Source organism: Eurosta solidaginis, chromosome 2 (assembly GCF_040869045.1).
Source record: "Eurosta solidaginis isolate ZX-2024a chromosome 2, ASM4086904v1, whole genome shotgun sequence".
In the NCBI taxonomy this organism is placed as follows: domain Eukaryota; kingdom Metazoa; phylum Arthropoda; class Insecta; order Diptera; family Tephritidae; genus Eurosta; species Eurosta solidaginis.
The window spans coordinates 53,047,052-53,063,202 of NC_090320.1; the positions used below are offsets into that span (position 1 = coordinate 53,047,052).

Consider the following 16,151-nt stretch of genomic DNA (forward strand, 5'->3'; position numbering starts at 1 on the left):
CAATCTAATAAGTTTTCGATAACAATTCATATTCGATAGTAAACCGATCGTAATTCAATAAATTTACGATTACAAATCGAAAACTTATCAAAATTAAATTGATTACGCACCAATAATAAATTGGTAACAATCCGATTAAAAAAAACCAAAGCTGAAGCCTTAATCTGAGCACAGGAAACGAATACAGAACATGCTCAACAGTTTCTTCCTGCCGCCTGCTGTTACTGAAGCATGTGACGCTAGAAGGCAGTGTCCAGTAAGTATGCCCATAGTAAACCTTAAGTCTGCTCTCTTCAGGGATATGAGCCACTTTGTGAGTCTAATATCGTAGGTTTTGCACATGATCATAGACATTTTTCAACCTCGCGCTTTTGTACACGCCCTTGCTGCGTGTTGAATCATATGCAACTTCTGTACCCTTTAATTTCCTCAAACTAATTTGGACCTCGATTCAGAGAGAGTCGCGCCCCTTGCCAGCTACTTGGTCTTTTCGCTACCTTCTACCCCTTCGGTAGATGTACTGTCCGGCCTGAGCGAAGGTTTTGCAATGCTTATTGGTATTACGGAACACTTCTTGATGAAGTACTGTGTTAGTTTATTGCCTTAATCGCCGCATAATTATCTATATATATATTGACGTGACTGCAGCTTAGCACGTTTCCTCCAGAGTTTCTGTTGACTTCTTCACGCCTGCAGTAATCCGCTTAAAAGGCTCTGCCTGTAGCATCTACTTATATCTGTATCGACAAAGTAAACAGCAGACCCGACCCTTTTCCCTTAATTTGGAACCATCCCTATATACGTGTATAGTATATTCTGCCATTTCTGCACCCTGGCAGCAACCCTCCGGCTCTACTGTGGCCCCAAGATCTCTTTCGAAGTTCAGGCATGGGATCATATATTCCGTTTCCCGATATTAGATGGTAAGTCCGATTTAGGAATCTGTCTTAATTCCTTGTCCTTCCTTCCTGTGGTGGTTTGCTGGGAGGTTAGGCTAGTTTGGTCACATACATAAAAGCACATAGTTTAAGGAGTGTATGCGCTCTAAATCCAATCTTCTAGAATACTAAAATAAACGTTATTTATATTTAGCCCAACCCTACTCCCACTCTTCTCCCTAGTAAATGCGTATGCAACTGTGCAAATACAGGTGTTACTTTCAACATTTCATTTGCTTTGCTTATTTTTATTTTCATTTGCTATTGGTTTTGTTGTTTTAGCCATTAAAAGCATCTATTTCAGTGAAATTTTCATTTACGCAGTGCTTTTGTTTAACGCCCGACTCGTGCACACCCGCATTCCATCTACACACACACATACACATTCATCCAGCTCACATCTACATTTCACCCTTACACTGAAAATACAATCCCCCAAAAGAAAACTCTTGCCCCATCCGCTAAAACAAACACCACCTCCAACAAAACCATTTCTGCACCTTCGATTTTGTTGTTGGTGTTTTGTGATGTGACGTTTTGCTCATAGCAAATTCTTTGTCAGTTTTGTACATCGCATTGTTGCTTGACTGATGGATGATGGTTTTGCTACGCTAGTTGTTTGGTTGTTTTTGGTTGTTTGATGTTTTAGTTGCTCTGTAGTGCATATATATGTATGTGTGTGTGTGTGTGTGTGTGTGTGAACGTTGCTAAATTGGAAATCTGAGCTGCTTCAAGCGCGCAAAAATAATTTCGTGAATAATATCAACAAACAATTTTTGTTCCAACAATGAAAAACGGTTGACAATGATGGCGTTTGTGCTCCTGCTGCTGCTGCTGCTGGCTTTAATGCTATTGTTGTTTTTTGTGCCTTTTCAAGGTGATTTCTATCGCTAACTATATGTAATAATGATGGTGAAGTCTCTTTGGTGAAGTCGGTGGCATTGTTCAATTTAATGTTGGCTTTTGCTTTGTGATTGTGTTTGCATAGATATGTATGTATGAGTGCACTTTGGATTGGAGTGATGGTAATGGCGCTTTTTACTGCTTGTTATGAGATCCAACAATATGCTTGCAGAATATTATAATGGAATTTTCTTTTTTTTTTAATTAACTACCACAATTTTAGAGGTATGGTGGTCTTTAGAAACTCTTTTGTTTCATGAGCGTTTTCTTGGGGTTTTACCCGATACTGGCGGCTGTCAGACTGAACGTCGCCTTTGGGCGCAGCTCAGCGGCGTTGGCCGGGAAATGTGCCTTTAAAGATTTTAGCATTCGCCTTGCTTTGTGTCGTATATTGTACGCCGGTTGGAGTCGTTTTGAAGTCTTCTCTTGCCTTGGGTTAAGTAAATGAAATCCTACTAGTAGCTTTGTGCCTACTTGTTTGCTGTTGCTACTCTCCGTCTAACTTCGAAAAAATTGTATAGATATTGGTATAATACTCAGTCAATCTAGGCTCGACTACAGGTCCCAAAAACCCCACTAAAAAATACAATGGGTTTGAACACACACTCACACATGCATGTATTGAGGTGTTGGGACGATGACAGTATTGCGTACGATGAGAGTAGGAGCTAGAGAATGAAAATGCCTGCCTTATTACTATATGGCGGAGGGAGTGGTTGAGGGCGGACGGTGTCGGTGATTGCTTATACCTATGGTGCAGTAATCGGTGGACGGCAAAAGTTGGCGCAACGCACGCGGTAGTACCCGAAGAACAGAGACCCACTCGCAGAAGGGAATTTTATTTTTTTAACTCAGGATTTGCTTCTTATGAGGAGTTAGGCCCATACATTTTTATATATTTTAAAATGCTTACTGCAGCATGTACCGGGATGGCAACAGCTCGGCCTCGATATGATAGCGGTCGGCTAGTTGTCATAACAGCGAAGAGTGTGTGGCTTTAGTTGAGTTACAGCGTTATGTAATGTGATAGAGCGCGTCAGTCATGCCGGAAGTATTGCGGAAATCAGTGTTTACCAGCTCTTCCGAGAGTAATCATCGACGGTAGATGCTTCGCTCTGTTGGGCTAGGTTATGTTGAACTAGCCATTCAATAAAGACTTCACATAAACTGAAAGTGTTCCTAACTCTGTACCCCAATCAGGTGCCAAGACATATGTTATAAAATAACTCTCATCTTGGAAAATACTAGAAGTTTTCTAGGACCCAGCTTAATTGCTGCCTCGAGATCTGGCAACAATGCCGCCTCTAATAGCTGGAGTCTTGACCTGGCGGGCGCAGGACACGAACCCAGAACGTGCTCAACCGTTTCTTCCTGCAGCTCAAACTTCCTGCACTTGCTGTTACTGACGAGGCCTAACTTATAAGCATGTAACGCCAGAAGGCAGTGTCCAGCCAGTACGCTCATCGTGAGCCTTACTTTCTCTCTTCATAGATATTAGCCACTTTGTGAGTCTAACATCGTAGGCTTTGCGCATGATCTTAGCAATTTTGCAGCCTCGCGCTTTAGTCCACGCCTTTCTTCTTGATGGATCGTATACAACTCCTATCTTCTTTTGATTTCCCAACGTGCTTTGCACAAAGAGTATAAAAATGCGTCAAGGCTCATTGTTCAGCCTATCTAATCTGTTATAACGCAACATGTTTTCAACCAACTGACTGCCTAATTCAATTATTCTGAAAATGCATTAATCCAAAAAGCGTCCTACGAATTGCCTTTCTATCCCTCACAATCTACTGCAGTGACTCAAATATTTCAGTTTGCAAATTAAGTCGAGCATAAAAAATCACGACTGACTTAATTATTTCAACAAACTGTTGCTTCTACAGCTACCGTTTGTTAAGTTGAAAATATCCTTTTTGTCCCTTTTTGCCATATGTACGAAGTCGGTTTTGTGTATTTCGAAAATATTTTGGTTCGCTTGTTTCTTTGCCAGTATTTGTATGGGGTTTTTAAATGAAAAAAGAGCAGCTGATCTTATAATCCCCAAAGCATCTCAAGATTTTTTTTTGTTGCTGTGTCGCTTGGCAGGATTTGGTTTTCAACAGAAGCCAAAGAGTTTTCTAAGTAAATAACTTAATTCCTTTTTGAATATTTAATATTTTGGTAATTTTTTTCTTATATTGGTCTTGTGCCCTTTTCAACGCATTGCTGATCCTCGGTGCTGCATTCTTTCTTGATTCGTAGTATTTGAGTTGAATGCTGCGAACTCATTTGACCAGAAATTTTAAATACAAAACCACAATGCGAATAATCGTGGCAGTTCTTGTTTTTTATTATTATCTGCTTGTTTTCTTTTTTTCTTTTTTTGTTCCTGTAGTAGTCTTGTTATTCGCTTTTGCCAATGATCTTGCCATTAATTCTTCAGCTACGCGATTCCATGATCCGTTAATGTTTGTGTTTTTTTAGCTTTTTATACCTTTCATGAAAATGAAATGGTATATTAATTTCGTCACGAAACCGAAAATTGTAAGTCCTTAAAGGAAAATAGATAGACCCACCATTAAGTATACCGAAATAATCAGGTTGAAGAGCTGAGTTGATTTAGCCATGTCCGTCTGTCCGTCTGTCCGTCTGTCTGTTTGTATGCAAACTAGTCCCTCAATTTTTGAGATATCTTGATAAAATTTGGTGAGCGGGTGTATTTGGGTGTCCGATTAGACATTTGTCGGAACCGACCGGATCGGACCACTATAGCATATATCCTCCATACAACCGATTTTTCAGAAAAAGAGGATTTTTGTAATATCTTACCCAATTTAACAGATTGAAGCTTCAAACTTCACCATATACTTTCGTATATTGCACGTATTGTTGCCTGAAAAAATTGATGAGATCGGTCGTATATATAGTATATATCCCATACAACCGATTGTTCAGATAAGGAACTTTTCGTAATTACTGCTCTATTTTAAGAGCTAGAGGCTTCAAATTTCAACGAATGCTTACGTATATAGCATATATTGTTGTCTGAAAAAATCATAAAGATCGGTGGTATATATAGTTTATATATGGTGGTATATATAGTATATATATATAGTATAGATATATATATTTTTTTTTTTTTTGCAAATTTTAGCCCCATTTTAACAGCTAGAAGCTTCAAATTTCACAGAATACTTACGTATATAGCATATATTGTTGTCTGAAAAAATCATAGAGATCGGTTGTATATATAGTATATATCTCATACAACCGATTGTTCAGATAAGAAACTTTTCGCAATTTCTACCCCATTTTAACAGCTATAAGCTTCAAATTTCACCGATTGCTTACGTATGTAGCATATATTGTTGTCTGAAAAAATCACAGAGATCGGTTGTATATATAGTATATATCTCATACAACCGATTGTTCAGATAAGAAACTTTTCGCAATTTCTACCCCATTTCAACAGCTATAAGCTTCAAATTTCACCGATTGCTTACGTATATAGCATATATTGTTGTCTGAAAAAATCATAGATATCGGTTGTATATATAGTATATATCTCATACAACCGATTGTTCAGATAAGAAACTTTTCGCAATTTCTACCCCATTTTAACAGCTATAAGCTTCAAATTTCACCGATTGCTTACGTATATAGTATGTATTGTTGTGTCAAAATATCATAGAGATCGGTGATATATATAATATATATATGATGTTATATATAGTATATATATACAGTATATATATATTTTTTTTTGCGATTTCGGCCTCATTTTAACAGCTATAAGCTTCAAATTTCACCAAATGCTTACGTGTGTAGCATATATTGATGTCTGAAAAAATCATTGAGATCGGTGGTATACATAGTATATATCTCATACAACCGATTGTTCAGATAAAAAACTTTGCGCAATTTCTGCCCCGTTTTAACAACTAGAAGCTTCAAATTTCACAAAATGCTTACGTATATAGCATATATTGTTTTCTGAAAAAATCATAGAGATCGGTGGTATATATATTATATACTTCATATAAACTGTCATTTTTGCCCCTTTTTTACAGCTAGAAGCTTCAAAATTCATCAAATTTCATCAAATAGTTACGTTCACGTCATATATTTTTGAAAGACGTGATTCGTAGTCATAGTTTTTACATGCAGACCACAAAAAACGTGAAGCTTTGCATCCTCACACAGATTACCTACCTATTTTTATACCTTTCATGAAAATGAAATGGTATATTAATTTCGTCACGAAACCGAAAATTGTAAGTCCTTAAAGGAAAATAGATAGACCCACCATTAAGTATACCGAAATAATCAGGTTGAAGAGCTGAGTTGATTTAGCCATGTCCGTCTGTCCGTCTGTCCGTCTGTCTGTTTGTATGCAAACTAGTCCCTCAATTTTTGAGATATCTTGATAAAATTTGGTGAGCGGGTGTATTTGGGTGTCCGATTAGACATTTGTCGGAACCGACCGGATCGGACCACTATAGCATATATCCTCCATACAACCGATTTTTCAGAAAAAGAGGATTTTTGTAATATCTTACCCAATTTAACAGATTGAAGCTTCAAACTTCACCATATACTTTCGTATATGGCACGTATAGTTGCCTGAAAAAATTGATGAGATCGGTCGTATATATAGTATATATCCCATACAACCGATTGTTCAGATAAGGAACTTTTCGTAATTACTGCCCTATTTTAAGAGCTAGAGGCTTCAAATTTCAACGAATGCTTACGTATATAGCATATATTGTTGTCTGAAAAAATTATAAAGATCGGTGGTATATATAGTTTATATATGGTGGTATATATAGTATATATATATATATTTTTTTTTTTTTGCAAATTTTAGCCCCATTTTAACAGCTAGAAGCTTCAAATTTCACAGAATACTTACGTATATAGCATATATTGTTGTCTGAAAACATGATAGAGATCGGTTGTATATATAGTATATATCTCATACAACCGATTGTTCAGATAAGAAACTTTTCGCAATTTCTACCCCATTTTAACAGCTATAAGCTTCAAATTTCACCGATTGCTTACGTATATAGCATATATTGTTGTCTGAAAAAATCATAGAGATCGGTTGTATATATAGTATATATCTCATACAACCGATTGTTCAGATAAGAAACTTTTCGCAATTTCTACCCCATTTTAACAGCTATAAGCTTCAAATTTCACCGATTGCTTACGTATATAGCATATATTGTTATCTGAAAAAATCATAGATATCGGTTGTATATATAGTATATATCTCATACAACCGATTGTTCAGATAAGAAACTTTTCGCAATTTCTACCCCATTTTAACAGCTATAAGCTTATAATTTCACCGATTGCTTACTTATATAGTATGTATTGTTGTGTCAAAATATCATAGAGATCGGTGATATATATAATATATATATGATGTTATATATAGTATATATATATAATATATATATTTTTTTTTTTGCGATTTCGGCCTCATTTTAACAGCTATAAGCTTCAAATTTCACCAAATGCTTACGTGTGTAGCATATATTGATGTCTGAAAAAATCATTGAGATCGGTGGTATACATAGTATATATCTCATACAACCGATTGTTCAGATAAGAAACTTTGCGCAATTTCTGCCCCGTTTTAACAGCTAGAAGCTTCAAATTTCACAAAATACTTACGTATATAGCATATATTGTTGTCTGAAAAAATCATAGAGATCGGTGGTATATATATTATATACTTCATATAAACTGTCATTTTTGCCCCTTTTTTACAGCTAGAAGCTTCAAAATTCATCAAATTTCATCAAATAGTTACGTTCACGTCATATATTTTTGAAAGACGTGATTCGTAGTCATAGTTTTTACATGTAGACCACAAAAAACGTGAAGCTTTGCATCCTCACACAGATTACCTACCTATTTTTATACCTTTCATGAAAATGAAATGGTATATTAATTTCGTCACGAAACCGAAATTTGTAAGTCCTTAAAGGAAAATAGATAGACCCACCATTAAGTATACCGAAATAATCAGGTTGAAGAGCTGAGTTGATTTAGCCATGTCCGTCTGTCCGTCTGTCCGTCTGTCTGTTTGTATGCAAACTAGTCCCTCAATTTTTGAGATATCTTGATAAAATTTGGTGAGCGGGTGTATTTGGGTGTCCGATTAGACATTTGTCGGAACCGACCGGATCGGACCACTATAGCATATATCCTCCATACAACCGATTTTTCAGAAAAAGAGGATTTTTGTAATATCTTACCCAATTTAACAGATTGAAGCTTCAAACTTCACCATATACTTTCGTATATTGCACGTATTGTTGCCTGAAAAAATTGATGAGATCGGTCGTATATATAGTATATATCCCATACAACCGATTGTTCAGATAAGGAACTTTTCGTAATTACTGCCCTATTTTAAGAGTTAGAGGCTTCAAATTTCAACGAATGCTTACATATATAGCATATATTGTTGTCTGAAAAAATCATAAAGATCGGTGGTATATATAGTTTATATATGGTGGTATATATAGTATATATATAGTATATATATATATATTTTTTTTTTTGCAAATTTTAGCCCCATTTTAATAGCTAGAAGCTTCAAATTTCACAGAATACTTACGTATATAGCATATATTGTTGTCTGAAAAAATCATAGAGATCGGTTGTATATATAGTATATATCTCATACAACCGATTGTTCAGATAAGAAACTTTTCGCAATTTCTACCCCATTTTAACAGCTATAAGCTTCAAATTTCACCGATTGCTTACGTATATAGCATATATTGTTGTCTGAAAAAATCATAGAGATCGGTTGTATATATAGTATATATCTCATACAACCGATTGTTCAGATAAGAAACTTTTCGCAATTTCTACCCCATTTTAACAGCTATAAGCTTCAAATTTCACCGATTGCTTACGTATATAACATATATTGTTGTCTGAAAAAATCATAGATATCGGTTGTATATATAGTATATATCTCATACAACCGATTGTTCAGATAAGAAACTTTTCGCAATTTCTACCCCATTTTAACAGCTATAAGCTTCAAATTTCACCGATTGCTTACGTATATAGTATGTATTGTTGTGTCAAAATATCATAGAGATCGGTGATATATATAATATATATATGATGTTATATATAGTATATATATATAGTATATATATTTTTATACCTTTCATGAAAATGAAATGGTATATTAATTTCGTCACGAAACCGAAAATTGTAAGTCCTTAAAGGAAAATAGATAGACCCACCATTAAGTATACCGAAATAATCAGGTTGAAGAGCTGAGTTGATTTAGCCATGTCCGTCTGTCCGTCTGTCCGTCTGTCCGTCTGTCCGTCTGTCTGTTTGTATGCAAACTAGTCCCTCAATTTTTGAGATATCTTGATAAAATTTGGTGAGCGGGTGTATTTGGGTGTCCGATTAGACATTTGTCGGAACCGACCGGATCGGACCACTATAGCATATATCCTCCATACAACCGATTTTTCAGAAAAAGAGGATTTTTGTAATATCTTACCCAATTTAACAGATTGAAGCTTCAAACTTCACCATATACTTTCGTATGTTGCACGTATTGTTGCCTGAATAAATTGATGAGATCGGTCGTATATATAGTATATATCCCATACAACCGATTGTTCAGATAAGGAACTTTTCATAATTACTGCCCTATTTTAAGAGCTAGAGGCTTCAAATTTCAACGAATGCTTACGTATATAGCATATATTGTTGTCTGAAAAAATCATAAAGATCGGTGGTATATATAGTTTATATATGGTGGTATATATAGTATATATATATAGTATATATATATATATATTATTTTTTTGCAAATTTTAGCCCCATTTTAACAGCTAGAAGCTTCAAATTTCACAGAATACTTACGTATATAGCATATATTGTTGTCTGAAAAAATCATAGAGATCGGTTGTATATATAGTATATATCTCATACAACCGATTGTTCAGATAAGAAACTTTTCGCAATTTCTACCCCATTTTAACAGCTATAAGCTTCAAATTTCACCGATTGCTTACGTATATAGTATGTATTGTTGTGTCAAAATATCATAGAGATCGGTGATATATATAATATATATATGATGTTATATATAGTATATATATTTTTTTTTGCGATTTCGGCCTCATTTTAACAGCTATAAGCTTCAAATTTCACCAAATGCTTACGTGTGTAGCATATATTGATGTCTGAAAAAATCATTGAGATCGGTGGTATACATAGTATATATCTCATACAACCGATTGTTCAGATAAGAAACTTTGCGCAATTTCTGCCCCGTTTTAACAGCTAGAAGCTTCAAATTTCACAAAATGCTTACGTATATAGCATATATTGTTGTCTGAAAAAATCATAGAGATCGGTGGTATATATATTATAGACTTCATATAAACTGTCATTTTTGCCCCTTTTTTACAGCTAGAAGCTTCAAAATTCATCTAATTTCATCAAATAGTTACGTTCACGTCATATATTTTTGAAAGACGTGATTCGTAGTCATAGTTTTTACATGCAGACCACAAAAAACGTGAAGCTTTGCATCCTCACACAGATTACCTACCTATTTTTTATTTTATATTTATCTTTAAAATCGTTTAGATATGTTCAAATTTCACCAAATGCTTACGTGTATAGCATATATTGTTGTCTGCGAAAATCACAGATACCGGTGGTATATATAGTATATTTCTCATACAACCGATTGTTCAGATAAGAAACTTTGCGCAATTTCTTCCCCATTTTAACAGCTAGACGCTTCAAATTTCACCATATGCTTACGTATATAGCATATATTGTTGTCTGAAAAAATCATAGAGATCGGTGGTATATATATTATATACCCCATATAAACTCTAATTTTTGCCCCCTTTTTACGGCTAGAAGCTTCAAAATTAATCAAGTTTCGTCAAATAATTACGTTTACGTCATATATTGTTGAAATACGTGATTCGTAGTCATAGTTTTTACACGCAGACCACAAAAAACCTGAAAATTTGCATCCTCACACAAAGTACCTACCTGTTTTTTATTTTATATTTATCTTAAAAATCGTTAAGGTATGTAGATCTGTTCACTATATATTTCTTATCTTTTGCATCCGATTATTCGGAGATTACGAGCGGGATAAGATTATTGTTCAGCCCCATTCATGAAAGGTATGAAGTCTTCGGCACAGCCGAAGACAGTCCCGTTTTTACTTGTTTTTTATTCATTTTTCCCTTTTTTGTGATTTAGGATTTAGACAAGGAATTACTGTCGATTTCATTTTGATTTTTGATTGACAGTCATTTATTATCTAGTTTAGGAATCTAAAAGAGGACGGCTCAGTTTGCAGAATGTTGGGAATCCGCAGACCAATCGCTGAGAGACTCTAAATAAGCTTTTGACAAGGAGAATTTTTTTTTCAGGGCTTACTGGTACATGAGGCGATCGTTCGAATGTTATTAAACCACACATGCTAAAACCCCCATATTGCTTTCAAATCTCTCGCCACCTACCTTTTTCTTAGGAATTTGTGTATGATCTGTATCTTGTGTTTGCTTAGAGGCTAGCGTAAGAAACACCACCATGAGTTGAGTTTGAAGACTTGAAGAGTTATAAAATAGTAACAAAAGAAACAGAATACAGCACCTGATGAAATCTGAAAAAGACTAGATCCTCAAAACGACTAAATAAGTCCAGAAAAAAACCCTATCAAAAACCGGGACCATGTTGCAAAATAACTCCGTCCTCTTCGCAAACGCTAAAAGCTTTCACGGGCTCATTATACTTGCTGCTTCTAGATCTGACAGCTGGGCACGAGCATAAAACGCGATCGATCTTCTTCTTCTTGCAGCAGTGCTGAGAACCACCCAATAGTTGCGACCACTCACAAATTGTCATTGATATTGTTGTTCCAATAGAATTGAACCAAAAAGACATGTGTGTTAGAGGCTTTGGTCCCACGTTTCTTAATAGAAAATCCTACGTAGGTACTGTAGCCGGCCTATCCGAAAAATAACATCTGCCTCTCAGGTCGTGCCCGTTCGCTTCAACTTGGGACCGTATTAATTTTTTTATGATAAGAATTTGGTTGTTTAACGAAATGTGAACTAGGGTTTAAAAAGCCGAGCTCTTCGCGAAATAGATGGATGTTCGCTGTACAAAATAAAGTATATTGTGGATCGGTTCATCACTATGCTGCTACTAAATAAATGCACAACAACAATAAAGCAAGCAGCCACATATTTGTACATGTAAACATCAGAGCTGACAGTGAAGAGAATATTTCACATACATATACATATGTAGCGGCAGCTAGAAGCAGAAGCTGTTACTCACACACACACGCATATGTCTAGAAGAATAAACTACAAATACATATACATACATGTGTATACCTAAATGAGATACAACTGTTCTAGAAGGCATGTTGTGAAACGGTTAGACCTTAGGAGAAATGGGCGAACGAGGTAACCGAGAGTATAAAAGGAGCGCCAGCTGAGGAATTAGTAATGCGTTTGCTTTAAACACGCTATTAGTGAAGTATAATTGTGATTGTGAAGTACTACTCCCAAAGTAGTCAAAATAAATACCATTTTGCAATACTGAATATTGGAGTTATTTATTCGACAGTTACAAACACTATGAAGAAACTTGGCACGCAAGAAATTGTGCATTTGAACTTTATGAGCATAAACAAACCCTCCTTAAGTTTCTATGCCTATAAATGCCTGGCGAATCCCGTTTTTAGAGTCCAATAGCCGAAACTCATAGTTGAGGAAAGCATACTTCAGGGAGATGTTCGCCTGGCGCAACTTCGATCTGGATACTGCAGTAAGTTAGAGTCTTACCTATCCAGTAATTTGAATGTAATGTATCCCCACTTGTCACCAAATATCTTTTTAATTGTAATGTGGAACCAACTCCTCTAACACCCATGTCACTGTGGTCCAAGACTATTGACACTGCAAGTTTTTTGGGGCTCCCGTTAGAGGATATCGATGACAATTTTTGAGTGATCGCACCTTTCGGGTGGGACAAATCACTGCTACGAGAAAAAGAAGAAGACAAAGAATTAGGAAGGGTAGTCGATTCATCAAATTTCCAAACACACACACTGTTCGGCAAACGTAGGTAAATTTTATCATTCCCAAACTTAAGTTTGTCACCCCTGTCAAGTTGTTTTTGAAAGATTACCTAGAAAGTGTCTGTTTGCACAAATGGGCCCCAGCTGGCACTCAGCGTAAGAAGCTGCCATGCATCAAACCTCAACATATGTGAACCCCCACCCCCAAAACCTTTCATCATCATATAGAGAAACGGAATGATATTTATATTTAAATTAGTTGATATTTCTCGATATTGTTCGCGAATAAAGTTCTAAATTTCTCGAGTCTCGAAAGTCTCGCTTGTGTGCGAGAAGAAATCTTAAGCTCTAATTTTTCCTTTACTCACCTTGTAGTAATCCAGTGTTGAAAAATTTTGATAGCACGGCACATTATACAACATATTTTAAAGCTGCTCCGTATAAGGCTGCTGTCACACAGCGCGCAGCCGACAGATTTTTCTTTGTATGCAAAAATAAGATTGAATGAATAAAACACTAACACAAGCTTGTAAAATATATGAACGATTTAATACTGAAACAATCTAATAACACTAAAAATCTCAACATTTTCGCACGCTTAAAACACATTCATATGCACATAACTAATGTACTGATTACATTAAACGAGACCGACGGCAAATCCGATGACATATGTAAATCATTTGCGACACTTGACATTCACTTATTGACACTTGTAATAAATTAAATGTCGCGATTTGCAATAAACAACAACAATTAAGAACCGCGCACAAGTAAAGATAGAACGCAGCCAGTGTCCGTCAGCGCAACAAAGTGGCCAAAGAAAATGCGAAGCAATCGCGCAACGCGTATCTCATCTACTATGTAACAACACTTAAACGAGTGAAGAAAAGTCAGCTGGCTGAGCAAAGTCAAACCAGATTTTCAATAAAAAAATAACTTCATATGGGAAATAAACTGGCGTTTGGGTTGCCGACGGGCTAAGAAACACAAACACATAGCCAAGCTAATATGAACAGCTGCAAGTCAAGTGCGGTTGCTAATGATGATGAGCGCAATTGGGTGACTTAAAAACAGTTGATGGGTTGAAAGCGTGTTGTTTACTTTTTGTTGCAGTTGTTGTTGTTTGTTTGTTGTTTGATTGCTAGCTTTTGCAGCTTGCAACTGTCAGTTAATTATCGCCACAAACAGCTAATGAGCAATTAATTTGCAGTAAATTTACAAAGTTTACAAGGTTTTTTAGTGCAGACATCTTTTTGTTGTTGTTGTTATTTTTAATTGCGGATAGTTAGCATTAATTAACTAAACGCGTATGTTTCGCTAATTGGCACAAATAGACAAGTGAATTAATTAGCAGCAGCAATAGCAACAAAGCAGATGATGAAACGAATGAAATTGCATATTCGAAATTTATATGTCAGTAGGAAAATGCCAATTTGTTTGCGGCAAAAGCATTGTTGATAGCTCCTTTCCCTTGGTATTTTTTTTTTTTTTTTATAATTATTCATTCATTTTTATTTCGTGGAATTTCGCAGGTAAGCGTCGGCGCTAATTCGTCCGCACGTTTATTTACAAAAAAATGCGTTCTTGGCAATTCTTGCAAGTCACTTCAACATTCTTTGTTTATCAATTATTTATTTTTACACACACACACACATACATTTATGTATACTTTCAATGCATTTGCAAACATTTCGCATTTACGCAAAATTATAAAATCCCTTTTACGTAATTTGAAACAAAGTTGCGTATCAACTAACTCACTCGCTCGCTGCTGCCTCTATTCAACTCAAGCTGCTGTGGGCTTTGACAGCTGCTGCCTGCTGCCGTTCGTTTAGCCACCACTGCACAGCCAAAAAGCCAACGACGTTAAAACTTTTTCATTTTACCTTGCAGTGCTGGTGGTGTGCGTTGCCACGCGCTCAAGCATAAATACATATCAAATTTGTATAACGGATTTTGAGCGCTTTTCTGACGCTTTCATCACAGGCCTGACCAACCAAGCAGCCGACCGACCTTCTTTTCAGCAAAACCACTCATTCAATGCCGTCGTGTTTGAAAAGGTGCATATGTATGTATGAACAAACATTTGTTTGTATATATGCGATACCTTATGTATGTATGTGATAGCTACAGATAAAGGGTATCCAAATATCGGTTTTACCGTCGGCATCAGCATGCCTTAAACCACGGCTCCACGTTTAATAAATCTTATAAATAAATTATTTTATTTTACCAATCCAGCCCGACGTAACGCTAGTCTCTCTATGTTGTTGTTGTTGTTGTTGTAGCAGTACTTCACCACATCCAATAGGTGCAACCAATCACAAAATGTCATCAATGTCCTCTAACGGGAGTCCAAGGAAACTTGCAGTTTTAACAGGGGCGGGCCAGAGTGATAAAAGTGTTAGAGGCGTTGGTTCCAAATTGCAAGTAAAGAGATGGTTGGTATCATTGCAAGCAGGACATACATTGTCTATGTCGGGTTTGATTCAGGATAGGTAAGAGTTTAACCTGTTACAGTATCCAGATCGACGTGACGCGCGTCTCCCTAGGGAGAGTGCTTTCCTCTTCTGCAAGTTCAGGGTATTTATCTTTAAGACGCAGTTCGTCGGGCAATTCCTAGCATAAAGGTCCCACGCCTTTTTGTGGATATCACTAAGGACTCCTTTGTGTTTTTGCTTCATACGGCTGTGTTCTCAGGTGCCTTCTTTCCTCATAATCCTTGCGGAGCTGACCTCTCAAGCCCATGGAAGGTGAGATCTCTTCAATCAGATGTCTGTTGGGATGCCCAGGTTACTGGGTATTCAACAGAAACTGTTTGCTCAGCATTTCATTTCTCTCCCTAATTGGGAGTACTCTCGCCTCACTGTGTGGTGTTCTGTGGACATAAGAAGACGGCCCTAGCGATCCTTAGAGCAGTGTTTTGACAAGCCGATATTTTCTTCCAGTAAGTAATCTTTAGGTTTGGCGACCATATGGGGAACGCGAGCAAGCGGCCGGCCAATTGCTTTGTAAGTTGTAATGAGCGTTTCTTTGTCTTTACCACAAGTGCTGCCGGCAAGAGATTTGAAGATTTAATTACGGCTCTGAATTTTTGGTATAATTGCAATTGCATGCTCGACAAACTGTAGATCCTGATCCAACGTCACACTAAGTATTTTTGGGTATAAGACAGTCGGTAGTGTAATGCCATCGACGTG

At 36.4% G+C, this 16,151-nt stretch overlaps 1 protein-coding gene across 1 annotated transcript in view; it reads right to left on the reverse strand.

Annotated features, from left to right (window-relative positions):
* LOC137239720 (developmental protein eyes absent-like) overlaps positions 1-14,799 on the reverse strand; it is a 164,578-nt gene extending 149,779 nt beyond the window's left edge. The window contains exon 1 of the mRNA XM_067765337.1: positions 13,317-14,799. Coding sequence (XP_067621438.1) covers positions 13,317-13,370 — 54 coding nt within the window. The 5' untranslated portion in view covers positions 13,371-14,799. The remainder of the gene's footprint in view (positions 1-13,316) is intronic.
* Positions 14,800-16,151: the final 1,352 nt, after the last annotated feature.